At 35.9% G+C, this 11,784-nt stretch overlaps 1 protein-coding gene across 4 annotated transcripts in view; it reads left to right on the top strand.

Moving 5' to 3' along the window:
• The window catches only part of LOC125678944 (hamartin-like), a 34,403-nt gene that overhangs the window by 19,141 nt on the left and 3,478 nt on the right, over positions 1-11,784 (top strand). For all 4 annotated transcript variants that reach the window (XM_048917766.2, XM_048917765.2, XM_048917764.2 and 1 more), the window contains 10 exons: positions 1-173; positions 2,485-2,634; positions 3,462-3,628; positions 5,374-5,504; positions 6,191-6,287; positions 6,408-6,503; positions 7,722-7,863; positions 9,404-9,492; positions 9,924-9,992; positions 11,481-11,634. The exon at positions 1-173 is cut by the window's left edge and continues 361 nt beyond it. In XM_048917766.2, the coding sequence (XP_048773723.2) occupies positions 1-173; positions 2,485-2,634; positions 3,462-3,628; positions 5,374-5,504; positions 6,191-6,287; positions 6,408-6,503; positions 7,722-7,863; positions 9,404-9,492; positions 9,924-9,992; positions 11,481-11,634 (1,268 nt within the window). The remainder of the gene's footprint in view (positions 174-2,484; positions 2,635-3,461; positions 3,629-5,373; positions 5,505-6,190; positions 6,288-6,407; positions 6,504-7,721; positions 7,864-9,403; positions 9,493-9,923; positions 9,993-11,480; positions 11,635-11,784) is intronic.

The following is an 11,784-nucleotide window of genomic DNA, read 5'->3' as shown; positions in this document are numbered from 1 at the left end:
AATCAACATGGCTTCCCATGTGGTCAACAACATTACGTACCACAGAATGGACTCCTCTAGAAGTGAGAAGGAGAGTGATTTTATGACAGTACTGAAGTCTGTTTTGGTTCCCACTAAAGTGGCCGTGTGCCAGCGATGCAGCGCACAGTGTTTCACCTCTCCAAATAAATCAGGTAAGCCCTCAGTACCTGCACAAGTGAATGAAGGATGTATAATTCATGTATGCTGTATCTACTCTCAGACAGTGATGACGATATCAAGTTTATAGCCCCCCCCCCCCCCCCCCCCCCCCCCCCCCCCCCCCCACACACACACACACACACACACACACACACAAGACATTGACTTTAACCTACAGAGAAAGTGAAACAGTTATGATTTCAATGACATCACAACTGATGATGTCACACCTGAGAAACGGATCACATGTCCTGACTATAAATAGCATCAGACCCAATAACATGAGAAATGGATGCAGTAAAAAAAAAATTCTTTTTAATGGTGCCTGTACCTTTTGAATTGGGGGGAAAATTCTGATCACATCTCCCAAGAATAAATAGTTTCGATTCTCAGATTAATTATTTAATCATGGGAAAATAGTCTTAATAATTATTTACTGACAAAATAAAATCATTGATTTAATCATGAAGCATTTATTTAAAAGATATCTTTAAAGTTGTAACACCACTCTTTACGTCAATTCTCAAATTAACTCAAAGTGTGATATCATGTTGGGTTATTTTGTCACACTACAAATATTGGCTTTAATATAGGATTAAACATTCTTTTGGAAGAATTTATCGATGTGTAAACTCCGGACATTTTACTCACAAACTGAATAAAAGTGCGAAGCACTTTTATGTTAAGTTTGTGAGTAAAATGTCCGGAGTTTACACATCGATAAATTCTTCCAAAAGAATGTTTGATTCTTATAATTCCAATTCATTGACTTTATTAACAATTGCAAAAATTTGAATAGTTACCCGCACTATGTTGTTTGTTTTCAGGCGTGTATGAATACATCGCGTTTTCGGATTTATTGATGTGTAAACTCTTGTTCAGCTTTATTTTTGTCCAATCAAAACAATTGTAATAAATAAGATTGGAATTATTGGCAAATGAGGAAAATTCATAAAAAATAGAAGTGTCATTTTTTTTTATAAATGAAAATCCACTAAAACCTAAATCTCCAAAATTTCAAACTACTTCTTATAGAAATACCTGCTAAATAATCCTGACGCTGAAATTACCTGAGATAGGGTATCACTGAGATAGGTTTTCACTCTTTAAGTATACTTCTGTAGAGGTGTGATATCTAGAATTATTATATAGCTAATAAATAGTCTATTATAAAGTCTGCGTAAAATATAGAGAATGTTAGCGTTCAATATCCTGAGAATTTATTGAACGCTAACTTTGCATTGCGTAAATTGTATGCGCCCGAAAAATTCCGAGTATGAGCATTCAATATTACCATAACGACGTAAACAAGCCAAAATGGTAGACGACAGTCCTCCGAATCTGATAGAGCCGGTATTTGATATTTACTTAACCAGAATGTTTTACTGTACATGAATTATGATGTCCCCATTCACAAAATCAGTTTGCTTCATGCATTAATGACGGGTTAAATATTGAACAGTTAAGAAATGCATGCTGATATTGCACACCTTCACCTTAGATGCCAATATTGATGAATTCTCGTCTATTTTGGAGTATTTTGAGTGAAAAGGGATATAATTTAACAACTAAATAGTTTAGCTATATAATAAAAGGGTTATTGAACTTATATAAGTGAATATTGACACTCGTTGGCTGTCAAAATGCACTCGCAAGCTCGTGCATTTTCACAGCCAATTCGTGCCAATATTCACCAATATAAGTTCAATAACCCTATACTATTCTAATGGCATTTTATTTATCATGTCTTATAGATCAGGACCTCTCATTCTCCTTATTTGAGACCTATCCTCATGTTTTGTTTTATAGATTAGGACCTCCCATTCTCCTTATTTGAGACCTATCCTCATGTTTTGTTTTATAGATTAGGACCTCCCATTCTCCTTATTTGAGACCTATCCTCATGTTTTGTTTTACAGATCAAGACCTCCCATTCCCCTTATTTGAGACCTATCCTCATGTTTTGTCTTATAGATCAAGACCTCTCATTCCCCTTATTTGAGACCTATCCTCATGTTTTGTTTTATAGATCAAGACCTCTCATTCTCCTTATTTGAGACCTATCCTCATGTTTTGTCTTATAGATCAAGACCTCTCATTCTCCTTATTTGAGACCTATCCTCATGTTTTATTTTATAGATCAAGACCTCCCATTCCCCTTATTTGAGACCTATCCTCATGTTTTGTTTTATAGATCAAGACCTCTCATTCCCCTTATTTGAGACCTATCCTCATGTTTTGTTTTATAGATCAAGACCTCCCATTCCCCTTATTTGAGACCTATCCTCATGTTTTGTTTTATAGATCAGGACCTCCCAGTCCCTGTATTTGAGACCTATTCTCCCCCAGAGCTGCTAGACAAACACTTACACTTGGGGGGAGATATCCACGCCAAGCAGCTCAGCAGGATCCCCCTCACCAACCAGGACTCCATCAGCTGGACACATTTTGGAGGTACAGTCAAACCTCTTTATCTCAAACTCGATGGGACTGAGAAAAAATTCGAGACTTCAAGGGTAAAATACTTCCCGTATAAGTGATTGGGACTTCCGAATCACTTGGACATATCCATGGTATTCGAAATATTGGTGTTCGAGGTACTGAAGTTCAACTGCTGTTCATATTTCTATAGGGTACATCATAGGATAAGCTTCAAGACACGTAAAAGTAAGAATCCGTAGTCAAAATCTACAGCAGTATGACAAGACTACAGAGTGTCTAATTTACATGTGTATGTGAGAATTATAAAAACATTCTCATAAAGTGTATCTTTGTTCAATCAAGTTTAGTAAGGTCCTATGGGGCTTCAAAAGTAAAAGCTGGACGACTTTGTCAAGCACGGTGATGTTTGCACCTCTTGTTCAGAACAGCACCAAGCCTTGGTTTATACAATGAAGTGTACTTAAATATTCATCAGATTTCAAGACTGGATTAACGCATACACGTATTGCCATTTAATTGTATCATTGACAGCGTTCTTGAAATTTACCAGTCCGACGGATTTAACTGGTTAAAATTTCCTCAGACCGGTAAAAGTTCACAGTACATTTTCATTAGTCTGACTGATAAGATCTTGAAACGTCTGATACAACAGAAATATTTTTCAAGAACTGCATTTACATTGTAAGTCCCTGTGCTGAATGATGGTGTCAGTTTTGGCAGGGTATGTTTACATTGCCCTCACTATCAGTAAACGGCACCTGTTTTTTCTAACACGTGACTGTAAGAAGTCCTTCATTCTTTCTCTGACAATATCTCTGATCATTATGTCTGTGTTTTAGGCATGCCGCCTGCTGATGAAATCAACATTCTTCGTGGACAAATTTTCATGATGAAGAACCAGATTCTTTATGAACGGAACAAAAGAGAACTCCACGCCAAGCGGAATAGACGTCTGCTTCGAAAGATCACCACAGCTAATGCTCTGGAGGAACAAACGAAAGCGCAGGTATAACTTTAAGGTGGAGTTCAAATTATGGAGTTTTGAAATCCTGAAGTGCAACACAAATGTGATAAACCCCATTTTAAATTCATACATGTAATCAAACCAGGGATAGACATTAACTTTTCATCTCACTTGCCCTTCGGACAAGTAAACTCGAACTTTCACTTGTCCAAATGAAAAACTTTGTCCGAAAATTTTTAGACTCAAATACGCTTATCAACCAGTAATTTTAATTAGCTTGCTCTCTCTGTCAATCAGTGAATAGCTAAGTTTTCACTGCTTCAGAATAGTTTCCCTCTTTTGGGTTTTCCCTTTTCCCCCAGCGTAGGAGGTTATACCTGTGAATTATGCCATACAAGTTTAATTTATTGTAGGTGAATGAGATTGATGAAAAATGTCATTGACAATTATAAATAAGAAAATTTCAATGGTCATTGTAGGAAAATAGATCTTTTCACCGCAAAAGAACGAACAAGGGATGTAACATGAGGCCAAGTTTTTATACAGTCATGTATTTGATTCAAATGTTCAATATATTATTTCAATTAAAAAGTTTCAAAAGTGTAACAAATCAGTTTTTATTCAGTAGCTCAATAAAATATCTTTGGATGCTAGGAATTCTGTAGATTATATTACCGGTAAGAAAATACAAAGTACCGGCGATGACGGGTGTAGTGCTGCATGAATTTCTGACACAAGGTACATATCATACTGCTGTCATCGGTGTTGATTAAATCTTAAAATCAGGATTGTCACACCACCTGAATCTCATGTTTTCTTTTTAATTTGGATTTATTTTTATTTTCAACCTTGCCTTTTATAGTCTTCTTTCTGAGTGTTTACCTCACTAAAATACTTTGAGAGACAGTTGTGAAGCCACCATTTTCTCACAAATATGACTAATATGATAATTTGCACGTCGGATAGTTTGTTATTCGGAACGACTTACTGATAGGATAAGATACGGTACAATCTTAGCTAGTAGTAGGACTAGTAGTATTAAGAATAAACTGACGATTCAGTAATACAGAGTTGGACTTTACTTTCTAATATTTGATATGCATCAAGCTTAACACAATTCTTATAACAATCACATCTCCTACTGAAATAATCACTTACCCCATCGGGCAAGTGTGTATTAAGTTTCACTTGTCTGAAATGGGTTTTCACTTGCCTCGGGCAATCAGACAACCGTTAGTGTCAATCCCTTTTTCATTTAGAATGAAGAAATTTTACAACAGTTTTTATTCTATATTTCTATTGAGTAATTACAAAAAAAAAAGTTTTTTATGAGAAACGGCATACTTACTTGATGAGAAATCATGTATTGATGATGGGGACCTAGTTGTACACTCTGTATATGTGGTATACATGTATTGATGATGTTGTACACACTGTTATGTGGTAAAGATGTATTGATGATGTTGTACACACTGTTATGTTGTATACATGTATTGATGATGTTGTACACATTGTTATGTTGTATACATGTATTGATGATGTTGTACACACGGTTATGTTGTATACATGTATTGATGATGTTGTACACATTGTTATGTTGTATACATGTATTGATGATGTTGTACACACGGTTATGTTGTATACATGTATTGATGATGTTGTACACACAGTTATGTTGTATACATGTATTGATGATGTTGTACACACTGTTACGTTGTATACATGTATTGATGATGTTGTACACACTGTATATGTTGTATACATTGCTGTTTTGTTTTTATTTTAAGACTGAGCAGATTCAAATTCTGGAAACTGAGATTCAGAACTTGAGGCTGTCCATGAAACTTCTCCAGGAAGAAAACCGGAGGCTGAAACAAACCAGTGAAAGTAACGAGTATGAGACTCAGGTTAAACTCAGGTGAGCTACCACAATCAGTGAAAATAACGAGTATGAGACTCAGGATAAACTCAGGTGAGCTACCACAATCAGTGAAAGTAATGAGTATGAGACTCAGGATAAACTCAGGTGAGCTACCACAGTCAGCTATTGCTATTCTGAATACTCTAGGTTTGAGTACGAATAATGATTTTTGTGGAAACATACTTTTTGTCTATGATAGAAATATAAAGTAGAAGAGCCCTAACTGCTCCAGTTAAACTCACAGGAATGATGCATTCTGGGTTATAAAGTGTCAGCCATGCTTATGGTATTTTAATGATGAGAAAAAAGTTCAACATTTGGTGGCAGGTGTTTACGTATGTAACAAAGAATGTCATACATATATTCAACTAGATATAGGGAAATCTAACACCAAATAAATCTATTGTATGATCATGATATGAATTTAATCATAATATATATTTGACTACTGCAGCTGTAGTTTGATTTATTGTTTTAGGGCTAGGTTTTTAGTCAGCTGTTTCTTTAGTTTGCTGTGCTTTTAAATGCAGTTTGCTATCTAATGTTCAGGTCATCTGAAACAATAAAAGATCTATATGAGTGTTTATTCCTCTTTGAAGACAAGGTTGCATGTGAAATTGTTATGGTTCAAGATATATTATAATGAATGATATTTTAATTCATGTTTATTAACGTTTTTTTAGAGCATGCTTAAGTGAACTAGATGACCTTCGATCAGCCAAAACAGAGATGAACACTTTATTGATAAGACAACGGGAGGACCAGGATGCACTGAAAGCTGTGAGTCGATGTAGAATGCGTAAAGAATCTGGTGACATGTTTAGAAATCCTGGTGTTTGTCTGCTCAAGAAACTATATAGGTCAGCTGACAGGATTCACGTGTGGTATTTTATATTACAGAAGCTACAAAACACCGAGGCCAAGTTGTTCCAAGAGCAGAGAATGAACCAGCACCTGAAAGAACAAGTACAGATGACACAGAGACTAAAGGAGCAGGTGGGTGTGTTCTACAAGGTGCTTGTTTTGGCTAATACAAGGTGCTTGTTTTGTGCTAATACAAGGTGCTGGTTTTGGCTAATACAAGGTGCTTGTTTTGGCTAATACAAGGTGCTTGTTTTGTGCTAATACAAGGTGCTGGTTTTGGCTAATACAAGGTGCTTGTTTTGGCTAATACAAGGTGCTTGTTTTGGCTAATTCATGTGTCGGGATAGTTTAAATATCAGTACAGGATGATAGGACGGAGCATTAGGAGTAGGGGGTGCCAAATATAAAAATTCATGGAAAAGAAATTATGAAAATTTTTCTGGGAGTACATGTATGTTTATTATGGATGAAATGGAAAAACTCTTCTCTTCAGAAGGAACAGTTGATCAAATTAATGTATGCAAGCATCATCATATAGCATAAATTTTAATTTCCTGTGGCCACGATAAAAGGTTTTAAAATTTTACATAAGGCCATGCCAATTTGTAATCTTGTTCGTCGGATTCGCCGCTTCTAATTGTACTAAATCCAAATTATAATATTATCAAATAATAATAGCCGCCCGCGTGTCCAAAAATATTTTCAACGTTTTACAACAAATGACCTTGATGCATTTGAATGACAGAAGTGCAGGCTCTCGAGAAATTTCCTAACAGTGTAATATGATGTTTTACGTTATACATGTACATGATGTCTATACTTCATAACACTGGATTTGAAGTTGTTCCTTATATACTGCAATCGAACTGGAAGCTGATGAAACTTTTGAAGCGTTATTCCATGCCACTATTTGGAGAACGTCAGCGTAGGATCGATTGTTGAACACCTAGGTCAGGTTAAATGCCTCTCTATAGTATGCTGAACACTTAGGTCAGGTTAAATGTCTATTGTGTGCTGAACACCTAGGTCAGGTTAAATGTCTCTCTATAGTATGCTGAACACCTAGGTCAGGTTAAATGTCTATTGTGTGCTGAACACCAAGGTCAGGTTAAGTGTCTCTATGGTGTGCTGAACACTTAGGTCAGGTTAAGTGTCTCTATGGTGTGCTAAACACCTAGGTCAGGTTAAATGTCTATTGTGTGCTGAACACCTAGGTCAGGTTAAGTGTCTCTATGGTGTGCTGAACACCTAGGTCAGGTTAAGTGTCTCTCTATGGTGTGCGGAACATCTGAAATATAATTCAAGCACAGTATTTGTAAATGTTTTCTTGTTTAATTTTATGATGTTTAGGTCCTTCAGCTACACAAGGAATTGCTATTAATGGGAGAGCTCCAGGGGAAATATGAGACCAAGCTCAATATCATCAGAAACAGCCACCATGCCAAACCAGAGCAAGACAACATGATCACCACACTGAGGGCGGAAAACAAAGGTATCAGACAGTCGGCCCACCCAACGTAGAATGAAAGAGATAAGCTGTTGTAATTAAAACTGTATAATCCGAAACTCAACACAGAGTGAAATAGATAAGCTGTTAGAGTCAGAACTGTATAATCCAAAACTCAACACAGAGTGAAAGAGATAAGCTGTTAGAGTCAGAACTGTATAATCCAAAACTCAACATAGAGTGAAAGAGATAAGTTATTAGAGTTACAGTTAAAACTGTATAGTACAAAACCTCTTGTTTTCCATTTCACTGTTAATTCATTCCCACGTTCAAGTGAGCTTTTCCACCTTTGTTGTTGTAATCATTGACATTAACTTTTTATATTTTCATCTTCTCCAGAACCACTGGGCCATTTTCAATCAAAATTAATACAAATAATTAATTATCCTTGGATAAAGGGGATTCAAGTTTGTCCAAGTAAAGGGCCATGCCCCTTCAAAGGGGAGATAATCAAGAAATGGAAAAAATGGGGGGGGGGGGGAAGGAGGTCATTAAAAAATCTTCTCAAGAACCACTGGGCCAGAAAAGTTGAAATTTGCATGAAAGCTTCCTGACATGTTGTTCAAATTTTGGCCCCCGGAGGTAGGATGTGGCTACAATAGGGAATCAAAGTTTTGCATGCAGATGTGCAGGAAAAATCTTTTTAAACTCTTCTCAATAACAGCAGGATCCTGATTACTAATATTAATATCCAGGCACTTCAGATTGAAGTTTGTTCAAACCATGACCCTCGGGGATAGGGTGGGGCCACAATAGGGGATCAGATTTTTATATTGAAATCTAAAGGAAATTGATTTAAAAAGTAGTAGGGCTATATTAAATCATATCAAAATGCAAACATTTCCAAGTTGTGATATTTTGAATATGCCTCCCAAATTTTCTTGTGGTGCATAAAAAAACTTTCATGGGAATAAAAATTGAAAAGAAATCTTTTAAGAATCTCAACAGCTGAATAACAGCAGGCCCCTTGGCTCATGTGAGTGATGTTGTCTATGAGCCTTCTTGTTTGTTATATATTGAGTTGGACCAAGATGGTTTTAGTTTCACTTTTGTTTGCATATGGATTTTTGCAAACTCAATGAGATTATTATTTCTGGAAAAGTGTATCATTGACAAATCAATTGCATGAATTTGCTATCAATTGTTGACAAAGTGCAATCACTAGCAATGATTTTTAGATTGTCAGTGACAATCATTTCCACAGTCACAATCGTTTCCACAGTCACAATCATTTCCACATTCACAATCATTTCCACATTCACAATCGTTTCCACAGTCACAGTCATTTCCACAGTCACAATCGTTTCCACAGTCACAATCATTTCCACAGTCACAGTCATTTCCACAGTAGTTGATACATGATTTCAGGGAAAGCTTCCCTGTATTCTTCCTTTCTGAGCAAAAATTGTCCATCATTTATAACTTAATTCTGTGGTCTTCGTCAACCACAAAACGGCAAATATAGGTGTTCTATGAAACACAGGGAAGCCACAGTCGTCCTGAAGATTTTCTTTCTGTTTTGAAGCTTTGAAGGAGAAGATGAAGATCAACACACTGAACTGGGATGGTGTTGGGAAGAAGATACAAGAATTAGAGGGAAACTTGCAAAACAAGGTATTTTAATCAAGATGTCAGACTATGCGAAATTCGTCGGACCGTCTGACATTTCTGGTAAAAAAAAAAATATTGGTCTGGTAAAATTTTGTAAACCAAATGTCTGGTATTTGTTTATAGTAGTACCAATATTATACTACTTTCGCTTTTCAAAATAACTATGTTTGCATTGAAATATACACAAGGTAAATCGGGTAGAACTAGATATAAGAATTTCAATCGATAAAGAAATTTTGGTCTGGTAGAATTTTACTTTTAGTATGGTAAAGCTAGATTGTTTACCAGACTGAATGTCCTGCAAAATCAAAAATCATTCACATAATCTGAAATGTTTAAAGAGTACAATAACTTTCTGTTCACACTTTCAGTTTACACATGCATGTTATTGTGACGTGTGGCTAATTACTCTTGATATTCATATTTTCTTGCAGCAACTATCCATTGAAGAGCTAAAGAGACAACTTCATCTTGCAAAAATTTGTCATGAGGATGAAATAAAGGTATTTCTTCTACTTCACTGCATGATCATGTTTTGGTTTATAGATTGAAGCAATCTCAGTGGTTTGCTTTTGAGAGTACACGAATGGTAACAACTCGCCTAATGTCCGTCTGTCAACAATTTCCATGGTACACAATTAACTTCAGCAGTTTGATTAAGCACACCCACCTACCCCCTTCTTCTTACATTCATTTGGTGGTTTTAATCAGACTGTAACTTAAGTTTCCTAAGGAATATTTTCATAAATCTTATCAAGACAGAGGAAGACCCCTTTTGTTTTCAGATTTATAGGCTTTCTTGTTACAGAGTTATGGGACTTAGAATTCTTTTATATCAGTATATTCACTGCGGGACCCTTTCTGACTGAATATTCACTGCGGGCCCTTTCTGACTGAATATTCACTGCGGGGCCCTTTCTGACTGAATATTCACTGCGGGGCCCTTTCTGACTGAATATTCACTGCGGGGCCCTTTCTGACTGAATATTCACTGCGGGGCCCTTTCTGAATTTTCAGTTTTCTAGTGAACATGTATACAAGGACTGTACAAAAATTATAGAGGCACTTGTCGTAATTCTTCTATCATATGACGATAGCTAGCCAGCTATCTGGAAGGGGGCTCACTAGTGAGGACAAAGTCCCTGAACCTTGAAGATAATTGATGTGGAATATTTATACAGCCCTATCTTAAGGTTAAAATATAAAAAATATAGCATTTTTAAGAATATATAAGTTGCAGAATGGGGTAGCTGGTACAGGGCATAAAATGCACACCACACTCCACCCCTGATTACATTTATTATATTGATTTATAACAAGTTTGTGTTTGTTTGGTTTTTTGGGATTATTTTTTTCTCGATTCTATTCTTGATCCCTTGCCAAGCTGACATTTAGCATACATAGTGACTCTTCCTTCACCTCCTGGCATTCAATGTAAAGGTCACGGGTCATTTTACGACCTTTAAAATAGACAGAATTTCTTCGGAATGTGTTACAATAGGCGTTGGCACTATAAAGAACCCTCACTGCTATAGCTTTGAGCGTTATGCATTGGTCAAAATTTGTGACATTTCACCTGCAGTTTTGAGGTCTGTATTGGTGAAAATTCTCAAACACAACATAAAAGAATAAATATTCTCAAACACAACATAAAAGAATAATTCTCAAATACAACATAAAAGAATAAAAATTCTCAAACACAACATAAAAGAATAAAAATTCTCAGAAACAACATAAAAAAAGAAAAATCAAATACAACATAAAAGAATAAAAATTCTCAAATACACCGTAAGAGAAGAAAAATTCTCAAATACAACATAAAAGAAGAAAAATTCTCAAATACAACATAAAACAATTAGGACGTAAAACTAGAAAAATTCTCGAATACAACGTAAAAAAAAATACATGTAGGACGTAAAACAAGAAAAATAATCAAATAGGACATTGTATATAGACGTCATGTTGTAGATAATGATAATCGTCTTTTGTAGGCCGTGGAGGACAAATACAACAGCATTTGCAGCATTAACCAGAGACTGGAAGGACACATTATGTCGCTATACGGACAGATTGATCAAATGGAACGACCCAAGCAGGCCAAAAGTGGACAGCCTGATCAAATGGAACAACCAAACCAGGCCAAAAGTGAGGAAGTTGTGTCATAAATTAAATTTATTTAAGGAGGTGTACCACATCATCATAATGGCTGACTTCCTTTTTAAATATGGATGAAGATATAAATGTTAGCAAGATTTGTCTATTCCTTTTCGATTTAAATGCCAAGTAGAGTAGCTC

Source organism: Ostrea edulis, chromosome 2 (genome assembly GCF_947568905.1).
Source record: "Ostrea edulis chromosome 2, xbOstEdul1.1, whole genome shotgun sequence".
Lineage (NCBI taxonomy): Eukaryota > Metazoa > Mollusca > Bivalvia > Ostreida > Ostreidae > Ostrea > Ostrea edulis.
The sequence above is the reverse complement of the archived record's forward strand: the minus strand, read 5'-3'. Positions and strand labels throughout refer to the sequence as shown.